Source organism: Sebastes umbrosus, chromosome 20, assembly GCF_015220745.1.
Source record: "Sebastes umbrosus isolate fSebUmb1 chromosome 20, fSebUmb1.pri, whole genome shotgun sequence".
In the NCBI taxonomy this organism is placed as follows: Eukaryota; Metazoa; Chordata; class Actinopteri; order Perciformes; family Sebastidae; genus Sebastes; species Sebastes umbrosus.
The window spans coordinates 22137815-22153387 of record NC_051288.1 but is presented as its reverse complement, the minus strand read 5'-3'; the positions used below and the strand labels follow the sequence as shown (position 1 = coordinate 22153387).

General features: G+C 41.5%; 1 protein-coding gene and 1 long non-coding RNA gene across 3 annotated transcripts in view; both read left to right on the top strand.

Moving 5' to 3' along the window:
• The window catches only part of LOC119479765 (glutamate receptor ionotropic, NMDA 2C-like), a 57038-nt gene extending 49341 nt beyond the window's left edge, over nt 1-7697 (top strand). Inside the window, exons 13-15 of one of the 2 annotated variants that reach the window (XM_037755693.1) lie at nt 1111-1298; nt 3403-3635; nt 4792-7697. In XM_037755693.1, coding sequence (XP_037611621.1) covers nt 1111-1298; nt 3403-3635; nt 4792-6321 — 1951 coding nt within the window. In that variant the 3' untranslated portion in view covers nt 6322-7697. The remainder of the gene's footprint in view (nt 1-1110; nt 1299-3402; nt 3636-4791) is intronic. The other variant, XM_037755692.1, reaches the window with a different exon arrangement.
• Nucleotides 7698-8732: 1035 nt separating this feature from the next.
• Nucleotides 8733-9096, top strand: LOC119479097. The gene is made up of 2 exons (XR_005204607.1): nt 8733-8792; nt 8883-9096. It is a non-coding gene; the product is annotated as an uncharacterized LOC119479097 (long non-coding RNA).
• The last annotated feature ends 6477 nt before the right edge of the window (nt 9097-15573 follow it).

The window sequence follows — 15573 nt, the reverse complement described above, 5'->3', positions numbered from 1 at the left end:
TAGATGAAATAAATCTTACTTTGTATAGAAAAGTGCTGTCAAATGTCCAAACTTCACTGAGAACAAGCTCAAAACACTTGAAGCGATTTTTGCACATTTTGAACCCATTAAGTACAAGTTATGTATAGCCTATTGTACTTTATGTTGTTTGATTTCTTTGTGCCAGTTGTCTGGAACAGTTAATCCATCAGTGTAAACATTTTGTCACCTTTAATTTTAGCCATATTAGCGGAGTATGGAAGACGGAACCTGCCAACATCAAAAAAGGAATAAATAAATAAATGACTCGATAAATGAATAAATGTCATTAAATGTAGCAAAAAATATATAAAAAATAAATGTAGACATTAAGTAATTGATAAAATGTGACATAAATGGATATTTCTGTTTTAATTTGGTTCTTAATTTATTCTTCTTTTTTTAAATTCCCTTATTTATTTACCCTTTTGTTTAATTTTCCCGCTCATTTGCAAATGAGGCAGAAATGCATAAAGAAATGTAAAAAGAAAATAATACAGAAATAAGGAAATGAGGAAATAAATAAGAGGTGAGATGCAAAGGGAAAATGATGTAGAAATTAAAAAATAAATAAATAAATACATTTAAAATAAATATAAAAAATGCAAAATATATATAAAATAAATGCAAAAAATAAATAAATAAAATTAAATGAAAATAAAAGGGAAAATTACACAGAAGAGTAAATAAATAAGGGCATGAATACAAAGATAAATAAATAAAGAAGCAAATTAAAACAGAAATATTTATTCATTTATTTTTTATATTAGCAGGTTCTGTCCTCCGTAGCAGCGTGGCTCTTGCAATGTCAATGTCTCAACAACGATTAGATTGAGTGCCAAAACATTTGGTAAAGACATTCATGGTCACCAGAGGATGAATCCTAAGAACTCTAGTGATTTGGTGACTTTTAATCTAACACCAAAGTTTTCCTTTATTTTCATATCCGTTGATATATCTCAATATCTGATACTGCATGATCCTTTAAGACGAAGAGATATAAATAAAATTCTAACATGTATGTAAGAACTTATTGAAGTGTTTGTAAGAGCTAAATATTCTCTCAGATGAAGACAATCTATTTCCATGCAGGAAGCTGGACGCCTTCATCTACGACGCTGCCGTTTTGAACTACATGGCGGGGAAGGATGAGGGATGCAAGCTGGTGACCATCGGCAGCGGGAAAGTGTTCGCCACCACGGGATACGGCATCGCTCTGCAGAAGGACTCCCGCTGGAAACGGCTTATTGACCTGGCGCTGCTGCAGTTCCTCGGAGACGGTGATCCAAAAAAAAAAAAAACCTTCACATGATATAATACCCAACCCGTGCCTGCACACACACACTCACTCTCTTACTGTACACTCTTATCTGTTTGTGTTTATTCCTGTCTGACTGGCACGCTGCATGGGAAGCATGGAAATGGAGTCAGTCCAGTTCAGTGTGTGCTGTGTCAGCAGGGAAGTGGGCTTACAGGGAAGAGTTAATATCCTGCACAACAGCAGGGAGTGTCAGGGATACGATTATCTCCGTTACACACACTACCTATATACACACAAACACACTCACCACGACCGCCGCCGGTGTGGAATTAATATCCTCCCTCCTCTGAGAGCTTAAGAGCGCCCCCCCCACCACACACACACACACACACTCGCTCTGAGCTTTCCATGATGATATAAGAACTAGTGTGTTTATGGTCAACATATGCTAAGTGAGAGATAAAATGGGCCGTGCTCTCTGGAGGCCACTGGGGAGGACGCAGCTCAAGAGGTGGCCACCTGTTCAGAGGCCCCGAGGAGTCGCTTATGTGGCAATGATACTGTAGCTAATGGAGATGTGTTAAAGCACTATAAATTATTCTCACTCAAAAGGAGCTTTGTTGGCATGTTGAAAAGCTTTTACACCGGCAAAGCATGAAAAAGACAAGATTATTGTATGCAGCCAGAAAGCTTATACGTTTTTCAATGCACACATACAGTATATTCCCTGTATGTATATCTTTTTGTGTGTGTAATGAAATCCCAAGAACCCTGTGGTTTAGATGCTGCACCATTTGATCACATGTAGGGCTGCAACTAACGATTATTTTCATTGTTCATTGTTTATCGATTAATCGATTAGTTTAGTTCATAAAATGTCATAAAATGGTGAAAAATGTTGAACAGTGTTTCCCAAAGCCCAAGATGACGTCCTCAAATGACTTGTTTTGTCCACAAATATTCACATTTAAGAAGCTGGAATCAGAGAATCATTATTACTCAAACCGATTATCAAAATAGTTCCCGATTAAGTCAATAGTTGACAACTAATTGGCTAATCGTTGCAGTTCTAATCCAATGGCAATGTGGTATATGTTTTCGCCATCATTTTATACATATTTCGCCCAGTCGTCAGCATATTAGCGTATCTCTGAAATCTCTGGGATCATTTGAATGGATCAGTGGGGTTGAAGAGGTTTTAGTGCTGACTCTCAGCTTTAGTTTGAGGGTATTTGTAATGAAGGACATGTAGCTCATTTTGTACGTACCTACTATCACCCAATTTTAGACAACAGAGTAGGGCAAGGATACTAATCATAAAAAATAAGGAAATCAGAAAATCAGATTTTTTTTTCAAGTTGATTTCACCTGAAAAAAAAAAAGATCCGCTGCGTTACAGACGTCTCTTTCCCATTTCGTCCATGGGAAAAAGCCTTTTTTGGGTCCAATAGTTTCACGTGATGGACACGGAAGTTTGCTTCAAAGCCCGGTGCACTTCCTGGGGGCTTGCTGACACCGGACAATTCAAGACTGTGGATTCAAGGTTGTTGAAGGGTTAAAAAAATACTGTGCATGATCACTATATCCATTAAATCAGCTTTTAATTGCCTCGACTTTGGCTGACACCCTTCCACATTATTTAAGTCAGTTTCCCAGTCATAGGTACGACTTGGATGTTGACATGATGTACACGTCGTCACTTGGAAATCCACTCAAATATGATGTTATCGCGGCATAAATGGACAAAGCCCCCTGAAATAAGCAATGAGTGACGATGGCTGTAGTACAGGCCTGGCAGAGCATTGCCCAAAATAATACCAAGTGTCTGCTGATGCCTGTGGGTCGTAGACACTGCAAAGACTTTGATACCAAATATCACAACTTTATTTAACATCATAGTCAGCACTTTAACATCATGATCAACGTTTAATTTCAAATCCAATATAGTGGAGTGTAGAGCAAAAACAACATGTAATTGTCCAAAGACTTCTGTATACATCCAAGACCACAGAGATGGTTATCTTCAGGTTATTGTAAGCCATCATATCTCTTCCTCTTCTTCACTCTGTCAAGTCATCTCATACTCTCTCTCTTTCTCTTCCCGTAAACCTCCGTCCCTCCAGGAGACACCCAGCGCTTGGAGACGGTGTGGTTGTCGGGCATCTGCCAGAACGAGAAGAACGAGGTGATGAGCAGCAAGCTGGACATCGACAACATGGCGGGCGTCTTCTACATGCTGCTAGTGGCCATGGGCCTCAGCCTGCTGGTCTTCGCCTGGGAACACCTGCTTTACTGGAAACTACGACACTCGCTCCGCAAGTCGCACAAACTGGACTTCCTGTTGGCCATCAGCAGGGTGAGATTTGCAAATTAGTCATTTGTTTGATTAGTTGGGTTGTTTATGGTTGGTTTGATTGCTGACTGCTTGGTTCATGGAAGAGAAATTGCTTCACTGATTTCCATATTGATTATTTATTTAAGTGTCTGATTGGCTGGCTGTAATTGGATGAGTTGAGTAGCAGCTCGGTTGAGTGATTGAAAGAGTGGCTGGTTAATTATTCTGACTCTGGTTGTTTGGTTGCTTTTTCAGTGCAATATGCTGTTTTACATGAAGTGGCTTTTATGTGATGATAAATAAGCACAAATGGGTGTGTATTTGCATGTAATTACATGGTATCATTAGAGGGCCTTGTTAAAATATTAACTGAAATGGCACTGCATTGTTATTAAGGATAAGAGGGGAGGGGAGAGATAAAAGTAGAAGCTGCACTAATTCTGGTGTTTACTCTGCATTTAACTCTGATTGCTTAATGTTCATTTGCAATTAGCCTAAATCAGTACCCCGGTTTGTTGATGCCGTTGTTTGGGAACGTGGTTATTGAGGCAAAAAGCTCTGGCTGGAGTTGCAGCCGGGGAAATGTCTACGGACACCAGCCTCTGTGCTCCTCTGCCGTGTAATTACACCATTGTGCCTGGATCTGGGTTTTATCAGATTAACGGCTAAATGACTATCTGATCATTAATCCGTACGGGGCGGCCCCAAGGGCCAAATTAAATTTGGCTCTTTCAGCATCTCCCAGCCAACTGTAAGCAGAGAGCAGTCATGGGATTTGGCTCTGTGTTTGTCCGTGCAGTTAGAGACGGTTTGTTCTGCAGGCGACTTTAGGTGTTTGTGTGTGTGTGTGTGTCGTGTCCGTGTGCATTTATTGGGGCAATCCTCTCAGCTTAAACTGTTTTTCTTTGAGTCCCGGGAGAATGCATAATGAATTTGTGACTAAGTCTTGCCTCGGTGATAAAATGAGATATTAAGAATCAGTTTCTTACTTAACTGCCAGTGGAGGTTTTATTAGTTAGGTTGAAATTTTGTCTGTGAAATCATCCCCTTAGGGCCGCTTGGTTGATTCAAGGTAAAACAGTTTATTGATTTAATTACCAGTGATTAGGTGATTTACTTCTCTTTTTCCTCTTCTTCTTCTCTCATTCTTTCTTTATCATTCTGTCACACCTCTCAGGGTATTTACAGTTGTTACAATGGCGTGGAGGAGCCTACGCGTTCATCTGGTCTGGCCAAACCTGACCTGACCTCCAACTACGCTCAAGCAAACATGCTGAAGATGCTTCGTACTGCCAAGGACCTGGTCTCCACTGCCAATGTTGAGACCTCTCTGGACAACGCCACCAAGACCATAGAGCACTTGAGCCGTCATGGCGGCAGCTTGCCTGTCCGTATTCCACAAATCGCCATGGAGACCGTACCGGGAGGATTTGCTTATATCACGGAGAACCACTGCCCCCTGACGCCGCCTCTCACTGCTGTCACCTCTCTGAAACAGCAGCGGCGTGTGACCAGGCCCACGCCGCTGCGCTACACGCTACCGACTCGCTCTACTTCATGTCTGTATGACCGGCCACTTCCTGTGTCCAGCCTCAGCAGCCCCCACCTGGCCGTGGGCGAGCCACTCCCTCATCAGCACCCGCACCACTACCAGACCACGGGGAGACTATACGTAGACACTCATCCTCACTCGCCCTTCATCCCCTACAACGATCTCCAGCTACCTGACATCTACGCCTCTCACCCGGTCTCCTCGCCGCAAAACCAGCACATCCAAACGGGCTTCTCGAGACGGAAAAGGAGGTCCAAGAGTTTCCAGTGTGAGGACGGGGATTCAGAGAGGAGACAACACAGGGACCAGGAAAAGAATGAGAAAAGTCCCATTTATCTGAGCGAGCTCAAAGCCAATCACCTCCAGGAGAACCACATCTCGGCCCCCAGCGTTGACAACCTCTACTCAGGGGAGATGAAGTGTCCTCGGGTCGAGAACTACGGCTCCTGGCCCCCGGAGGACATGGTGCTAAGAGGAAGACGCCGGCACCGCCGCCCCTCTTTCCTTAAAGCGACTTGGGGCAGCGAGCAGATGCGCCATCTGGACGAATCCCAGTCATCCCTGTCCAGCCAATCACCTTCCACCCTGCCAGACCTGTTCCCATGCATTCTCACACCAAACACACCTGCAAAGCCCTACAACCCTGCCCACCTTCGAAATAACCTGTGCCTCCCACGGAACCAGGCCTACCTCCACATCAGGGAGGACCAGAGGAAGCCCATTGGGCGTAAGGGCCAGAAGCTGCGTTACTCCCACTCCACCCACCTCCCCACGTACGGCGAAGCATTGCGACATGGGACTGGGCTAGGGCGGGGGATGGTGCGGAGAGCCACCAGCTTGCTCAGCAGACAGTACGCACACTACCTGAACTCGTACCCTGGACTACCCCTCTACCACGGCCCCCTAGACCTGCAGCACCACAGCCATGCCTCCAACAGCCCGGTGTGCCAGCTGCTGCCTTGTGGTGGCGGGAGATGTGGAGGCCAGCGGGCTCTGCTGTACCAGGACAGTGTTTACGGGGCCTATGGGATCTATCAGGGATCCCAGACTGGATCAGAGGCCCTTGCTGGTCAGGGAGTAGGGGGCCAGCCTGCGGGGAGCCCTTGTGTACTTCGTCCTTGGCGACGAGTGTCCAGTTTGGAGTCTGAGGTCTGATGGGAGCCCAAAAGAACCTCTAAAGATGGATACTGTGGAGTAACAGAGGACCAGACTCTTAAAAATATCCGCTGTGGGGAGTGGGTAGATTAATGTAAGAGGGAGAAGTTATAACTTGAAGTAATTGTTGATTTTCTATGTGACTCTGTGTGCTAAAGAATAGAAGTTTGGGTCTGCAACTTTTACAGATGTTTAGGACTTTTTTTGATGTATACTACGGTAAGATAAGAAGACTGCACTGTTACCAATTTATCCTCGAGAAAAAGGTGTGGAAAGCTGGGGTCGGCAGGTTTTACTCACTTGCTACTTTCCTACGACGCTTGTGTGTTTTTCTGTGCTTTAACGTGCACTAAGATTTACAACAGTCCACGGTGTTGGCGCATGGTTAAACTATAACCAGAGTTTTCATGCTGTGTGTGTGTGTTGTGCATATTTTATCGTGGATGGGTTGGGATTTATGGGTGTCGTCGAGTAGATGAACTGTTTACAGCTGGGGGAGGAGGAGGAGGAATAAGGGGATTGTCTCTTTAAATACAGCCACCAAATACAAGCAGCCACTGTAGCAAGATTTGTGTCGACAGCTGCGACGCACACGTGAAGAGTTTAATTCCAAAATAAGACATTCAATATTAAAACATTTTGACTCCAGACACAGACGAGCAGCAGTTTTCTAGGATGAAATAATCATTTTGAGACATCTGTTAATAAATTTCAGGTAACTTCTTTGAAAGATTTATAAACGTTTTTGGAGCTAAACCCTTCAAGTCGTCATTTAGTGATGAGTCAGAGGAAGCGGAGACTTTGTGAAAGCAGTCCATATGAACACAATCTGCAAAATGATGAAAGTATCGGGACAGCACTGACCAGCACTAGGTGTCTTAAACATGGATTCTTGTTCCTCACTGGGTCTCAGTACGAGGCTGCAGTACAGCACAACATCACACAGGGCCTCACAATGAATAAATTCTGCATCTAAATAATATATCAATATAGAGAAAATGTGTTATTTGAGGCTGGTTAGTGTCATATTCATGTATTCTACATATGATAGGAATTTATAGTCACTCTTAAAATTTTCTAATCACACTTCTAGCACATTTTTCTTTTTTGTAAAGCTGTCGCCGATTTACTTAAATATTTGTTATTACTGTATTAACTCTATCGGTTGGCCTATATTAAGATTTTCATCACTTTCTCATTTCCACTCTTTTATATTCCCTCATCATCCCTGTTTTCCCCCCCATCCCCTCTAACTGTTCAATGATCAAATTTAAATGAGGTAATTGAAAGCTATTCTAGTATCTATATTACCTGGCTCCCTCACCCTGTAATTAATCACTTAGACCAATTAAAGAGCCTTTTTGGATGAACATGCACGTGTGCCTCTTCTTTGTAGAAGCATTTATCTTTCTGTCTATGCCGACTTCAGAGAGACAAATAGTGTTTTAATGGAGAAATGCTACTCTTAAAGGATCAGTTCAACATTTTGGGGAATGCACTTTACTTTTTTACTGAGAATTAGACGGTTGGAAACGGGGGAAAAGCTCTTGGCTCTTTCCACAGCCGGTTAGACTGTTATCAGGTCATTAAATGGGCGTTATCAGTATTGTATCAGTATCAGTTTATCATAAGCCCCATAGATGTGGGTCAGTAGGGGCCTGCTACACCTACTAGTAGGTTTTATCATCAATTCACATGGGCGATCACTAAATGAAGGAGTAAAAGAAGACGACAGCGACCTCTAGTGACCGTAGTAATTATAACAGGAGCAAAAGTCAGGGGCCTTTAACTTAACTAATTGGTTTTGTTATCTAACCCTAAATCAGCTGTTTTTTTGTGTTAAAAATGTAATGTTTCATTCTGTTTTACGTGTTAGAACATGTTGGTTTTAAGTTTTTTTAAGTTTGCCCCTTCTGACCCACATTTATGAGGCTTATAACGACTGATAACGAACAATTAATGAGCTGATAACAGTCAAATCGAGTGCTTTCCAAGGGTAACAAAATCCGCCTACCAGCACCTCTAAAGCTCATTAAATAACACGTTATGTTTTATTTGTTTAATCCATACAAAAACTGAGGTGTAAAAATAATAAATTGTTGTTTTTTTCAGGTGGTTACGTGCAGAGTCTTTCTGTTTTTGTGCAGATTAAACAAACAAAAAAATAACGTGTTACTTTCGAGGTTGCACGTCAATATTTGCTGTTGCTTTTGTCATGAGCAGAATATTACGCTGCGAAAAAGCAACACTTTTTTTCCAGAACAAGGTTGATATTCTGAGTTTTTGCACTGCAAATAAAGGCATCAACCAATCACATTGCGCGGAACCGGTTGAGTTGCGCCTACATTTATAAAACAACAACACAGAGGCTCTGTAGTCCGAACCAGGACGGCTAAATTCATTACTCCTTTCAACCTTGACAAAGGTAGCACAGACCAGATCCACTCCTTCCGTTCTTACCTTTCACAAAAGTAAGTAGTGTTTTGCATTTTCATATTGTTTATTCATCACGCCCCGGGGGTGTAAAGGCCTTGACTCTCAAACTGAACTTTTCTTTTAAGGTGGAAACAGATGATTGGAAAGAGAGGAGTTAGAAAGGAAAGAAAAAGGCGACACAGGAGACGATGAAGACGATCTGGTCGCCGATCAAAGCCTCCTACAATCTTGACGTATGGAGGTCAGTCATCTGCTTCAGCATCCTGGAGGAATATCCTTCTGCTGTTTGGGTCACATGTCAGCTGGTGACTGACACAAATACACAGCAGAAAAAGAGACTGAACCGAGTGGCGACCATGTTCTTCTTTTACTTCAAATCCGCTGTCAGACGTGAACAAGGTTTTCTGTCAGGTTTGGTGAACCTGACAGCGTAGCAGTCGTGACATGTCTTAAAACTTGCGTCAGCGCAAGTTTAGGTAAAGATAAGCTACTCTATTTCAAGGTGACCTGTTGCCATGGCAATTACTCTCTCTCTCTCTGTATGCTGTTGTCATGACGAGATAAGACTCCATTCAGGAGGCCAGATGAGTAATGTTGGAGAGTCCAAACATTGAGCGCTTTGATTTTTCCATTACTCTCTGCTTTGTTACTGAAGCATTGCCTTAGATTGGACCATAATATTGATTTAATCCTCTGCTCAGCTACTGATCCCATATTTTTTGAGTTGAAGGTAATTGGACTTCTTTTCATCCCCTGAAGATCAGAAAGGGGCTCAGCATGCCTCTGTAATTAAGACATGTTTGTTGGCCCAACAGAAAGCCTGGATTTACGCAGGTACAGGTGGATTTTTGATCTTTTTTTGGACAAATAACTGATGGCGTGGATGGAAGGAAGGAAGGGGCTGTCTCAGTGTACTTCAGAAAGCTATTTTTATCAAGTTAAATGGGTCATTATTGACATTTTCTGTTTTTAGGCCACACTCCAAGCCTCAGTGCTCAAATTGGATTCATTGCTCAGATCCAATTTTTGTTTTGTTTTGTTTGGCTGTTCACATTATTTTCGATCAGATTCCAGTGTCACAATCCTGCACGATTCCCGCAAGGCATTTAGCGTGCAATATGAACGCTTTTCTTGCCTTTGACGGGCCATTTGTACACCATTCAGTCTGTACTGAGTCCAATGTAAACACATCCACGTAAATATGCTACGCTCAGAGCTAGTGATGTAGAATGAAAAGCATGAAAGACTGCTTATGTTGGGCAGGAGGGGAGGTGGTCCAACAAACACACAACTTTTAACAAGGAGACTGAAGGAGTTTTGTTTTGCAAGTTATGTTAGTGACTTTTGTCACGTGTTTTTTAGAGACATTTATGACGTGTTTTCCATAGTTATATTACATTGTTTCCTTACGCATTTCACTTAGTTTACGTACTTATTTTAAGCCCAACCATGATGTTTTTCGTAAACCTTAACTAAGTGGTTTTATTGCCTAAACCTAACTGCAGACATTACCATAGTTGTGTTTTTTTGTTTTGTTTTGGTTTAGAGAGGTTTAGAGCAGGTTGCCCACCAATTGGATGGTCGGTGGTTCGATCCCCGGCTCCTCCAGTCTACATGTCGAGGTGTCCCTGAGCAAGATATTTAACCCCAAATTGCTCCAGAAAGCTGTGCCATCGGTGTGTGCAAGAGTATTTAGATTAGAACCTGATGGGCAGGTTGGCACCTTGTATGGCAGCCTCTGCACATCAGCGTATGTGTGTCGGACATGTAATGTAAAGCGCTTTTCAGTGGTCGGAAGAATAGAATGGTGCTTTACCATTACCATAGTTTACCATTTTTGCGGCGTACAAATAACACGCGAAAAGAAGCATTTTGCATGTTCAATATAAAAACATAATCCAAGTGGCACATGGAAGAGGATGCATTCATGAACTGTAGTACATTTCACCACTCCATTACACACTAATCATGTAGCAGAGCGTACCCATGCTGCTCCAGGGGAGTAAAGGAAGTCATTCATTTCAACAGCCATCAGACTGTAAACACCAACCATACGAGGCCAGCTGGGGCTCCAAGTCCAAGAGTCACATTTAACTGTTTTATGTCTGTGCAACTGCCAGTTTTTAACCCACATGCAAATTTATTATAGCCATACTTGCTTACTTACTTATTTTTAGCCATACTAACCATCACTTTGATCCAGTTTAGTTTAAGTTTAATTGTAGTTTATTTCCACAAAGGAAGTGATAAAAAAACAAAACAACAAACAGCATAGATTAAGAGATTAGAGGTAAGAAACCTAAAAGGGTTTATAGTAAAACCCCTCATCTACACTCTAAGAAAAGTCTATAAAAATACGGGCCAATGTACCGTGTTAATATGAAGGAATTTTTTCTATCGATTTTTTCACAAGAGTTTTTCCCGTATTTTTAAATACGCATTGCATTGTGGGAACAAGAACCTCCTCTAGCGTGAAAGCTAGAAGAGGCAGAGACCATCACACACAAACGGCAAAGTTCAGTTCAAATTTTTAATTTGGAGAAACTTTTCTCACACTTTTGTGGTTAAAAAATAAACAATTAATGTCTAACCAAAATGATTTATGTTCAAGACTTTAGCTTAGCATTAGCTCAGTAACGTTTTAGTTGGAAAGCTGTTTTGTTGTTTAGTTCAGCTGTTGTCGACCATTAATGTTACAGATACTCCAGGAATATTTTGCTGACTCATTTTGAGACAAGTTAGGTATTGTAATTTACGTTTTACCAATGCTTATATTTTAGACTTCAGTGGACGTCAGGTAGAGTTAGCCCCAGTTTTAACCTCAGGCAGTCCGCAGAGACCGATAGGTAACGTATAAATGCCGCGTTAGCGTCTGTTTTCCCTCCAGAATGTAAAGGTTGGGCCTGCTATTTGGCTCGGTACAAAGGATATACTGTAAATTTAAAGAAATTTCCATTTTAGGATTAACAGAAATGTCCGTAAACTTAACGGAAAAATGTCTTGGTAAGTTTTTTGCCAGGACATTATCTGTTTTTCTATGGATTTTTTTTTAGAGTGTAGGTTTTACAATTTATCTTGGATAATGGACTGAACTGTTGGATGGATTGCCATGAAATTTGGTATTGACATGCATGGTCGCCAGAAGATGAATCTTAATAACCTATTTCCCCTGACTTTTCCTCCAGCGCCACCATGAGGCCGATATTAGTGGTTTTGAGTGAAATGGCTCAACAGCTATTGAATAAATTGCTCTGACATTTCATTCATTCATGCCCCCCTCAGGATGAATTGTGATCAACTGGTGGTCCTAAGTCGAAATTTCACATTGTCCAATGCTTTGGTAATGACATTCCCTAATTTGTGTTTGGTGCTAATTAGCAAACGTTAGCATGCTAAAACAAGATGGTGAACATGTGAACATTATACCTGCTTAACATCAGCATGTTGTTAGTGTCATAGACTGCATTTACATGCACACTAATATTCCGCTAATATTCTGAATATGATAATATTGTGAATTTGACACAGTAAACAGTTAGAAACAATATTGTCTTTTTAGCAAAAAGGGGAAAAAAAGGAATATTTTGTGCATTTAAACGAAGTCATAGTATGCACGTTAGCATACTGACATTTCTTTTCAGACTTGAATGTAAAACAATATTTATATGCAGTAGTAACTTTTGATAAAATGTGCAAAGAAAACCTGGTAGTATCGCTCGCAAAATACAAGACGGTAATTTGGGTTTCGACGTAAACCATATATATTATTTCAGTGTTTTTTCTTGAGTGCTTTGATAACAAACACAGTGATTAGGATTCACTGCAATCACGAAGTGCCTGCATGCCTGGACATATCACAGAGTGTGTGTGTGAGCGTGTGTGTGCGTGTGTGTGTGTGTGTGTGTGTAGGCTACATTTGTGTAGTGGTTGCATCAGGATTGATGAAGAGCCCGTCTTGCCAAATGATGAAAGATGTGAGTCGTGCATATGAAAACATCAATGGAGCACCTGGGACAGGCTGCAGACATCCCACACACACACACACTGATACATTAACAGCAGGACTCACACTTATACACACACACATGTACACACTCAAATAATCTTTTTCGAACATACGTCCACACTTAGTTGAAATATCACATCTCAAAACTCAGACGAAGATGAAGGAGGAGGGAATCAAAGAGAGATGAGGAACAATTAGGCGCCCGTTACCAGCATGGGGATTTAATATTCATGTCAGGGGGACCACAGGAGTCTATAAGGACCACCCTCGAAGCTAAAACATTATTCATTTATTCACTTACGTGCACACACAGACACACGTCACTTCATAATTTGCCACCAGGGATATTCCACCCTTTTATCCGACCTGTGCATCTGCTCTTTTTGAATAAGATTAATGTCAAAAAGTGACACTAAAACTGGTCATCCAGTTGGTTTTAATCACGCCGGTGCTGTTTAGGTGTATATAAACAACAAGCAGCAACCTTGACAGGGTTGTCGGCCACAACCAGAGTCACCAGAGGGCCGGAGTCCGGGCTCCTCACACCTCCCGCCTGCGAATAAATTGCTTCACATATCGCGGCAACAGCTCCAGATGCTCCGAGTCACCTTGAGACAAAAGGCTGGCCCGCCTTTCCCTCGTTGGCGAGAGGGAGGATGAAGAGAGGGAGAGGAGGAGATAAGAAGGAGGGAAAAAATGTGGGAGGGAAATCAAGAGAAGCAGAGAAATATTTGGGACAACGGTAGAGGGTATTTGTGAGGAGGAGATGGTGAAGGAGATGTCTGAGAATCGTCGGAGGGGGAGAGATCGAAAAAGAGAGGAGGAGGGAAGAAGATGAGGTGGCTTTGAGAGGAGATAGAGAGAATAAGGGAAGGGAGGTGGAGGGAAAGATAGGAGAGGAAAGAGGGCAGCATATTAGGTCAGCTGATATGAAACCAGGTAGTGAGCAGAGAGAGATTTATTTGTATGTGTTAGAAAAAGGATTATAATATGGTTTGATGACGAAAACCAGGAAAGAAACACCCAGCGCGTCTTCATTTTCCTGGCTGAAAATGTGCAATTTATTTACAATGATAGCCTTATTAAAGGGAAATACACAAACAGACAACATCATTACTATTTCACTGACATACATGCAGAAACGTGACAGCCGCTCTGGTTGTTTTGCCTTCCACTGTCACATTAACTAAATCATCAAAGCAGTACAGCGGTCGGAGTGTGACAGCTGTCTGTGCATATGAGGACACATTTTTATTGTGCTACAGTACGCAATTAAACTTTGCATTTCAGGATCTGCTGTATGTGTGTGTGCGTGAGAGAGTGTGTACGTATGTGCGTGCAGAAACTCCTCTCCTATATCCGAGACGAGACGATTGGATCTGCCAGCCAGCAGGAACGTTAATTACTTCAGCAATCTTCAGGCTCACTTCCCGCAATCGCTCCCATCTCTGGGAAGGGAATGAGCTCGGCCATTCAGGAAGCACGGATCCAGACCGAGCCTCCGATTCAAATCTGTGTCGAGGAATTGAGGGAATCAAATAAGCAGAACAATACAGAGAAGAGTCCAGAGCGTGTTGGAAAAGTTCTTCTTCTTGCTCTTAAAAAATATTCCTTTACTGCTTTGATATAAATCATCACTTCTGGGGGTAAAGTTGACATTTTTGGTCGTCAGGGAAATTTCTAAACAGAAGTAAAGGAACTTAATGAGACAGATTGTATCAAGGATGTATTCTTTTAGACAAATTACAGAAATAAATGTTCCATTTCTCTCTTTTACATAATTTTTTTTAATAAACTAGGCTACTATTTAATTTTTCTACAAACTATGTCAAAAAATTCAGACTGAAGAATGCAATCCTCTCTCCTAAAAATTACATTTACTACTAATATGCAACAGCAAATATGCTTTTGAGGAAAACTAATGCCCAAAAAAAATTTTTTTATCGACATAATGAGGAAACATTGTTAATTTATGTATTAAGTCGCAAAAATTTTAGCAAAAATGATTTGGTTAGGTTTAGGGAAAGATGATGGTTTTAGGTTAAAGTTAAAATGACTCCGTTAAGGTTTAGGGGACTTTTGTTGTCATAATTATAGCAGTAAATATGTGGTTACGGTTTTGGTCATACATCAGACCGGTACATTTGGGTATTTTCGTCAAGGCCACGCCCCTTTTTAGGGGATGGAAAACCGAGGATCCCAGAGACTGCAGTGTAATTTGTTGTGTGTTTGGATTATAATTTTGACACGTTCGTATGCTTTCATCTCTTTTTAAACAAACGTTTGTTTTATAAACATGTCTAATAATTATTTTTGCCATGCTAGTCACTGTCACCAGCATCTTTTAGCCATTTACCACACTGACAGTGAATATTCACGTATCTTTCGTGCCTCAAATCTCAGTGTGAAACAGATTTTTATCATTTTCCTGTTTAATGTGACAGCGAGTTTATTTCCCCCTAAAGGGAGCGCAGCATCGGCGATGACGCCATGCTGGTCTGGTCTATAGCTTGGAGCTATAAAGTCATATCTTTTTTAGGACATCACCGGGGAACAAACCAGCGTTTTTGAATTTATTGTTGGTGCAACCAACTACACAGCAACTCTTCAGCATAGCGTTATTACTATTACGGGTTTGTTTAAAGTAGAAGTTTGGAGACATGTTTAAACTTCTTCTGTTTACGCTGTTACCGTCTATGAGGGACACAGGATTGATTGTGGCCATGAGAGCCTATTCTGGATGACGTATTGCTGGTCTGATGTATGACTGAAATAGAAAAAAACAAAGATGACTCCCAGTTGGAAACGGA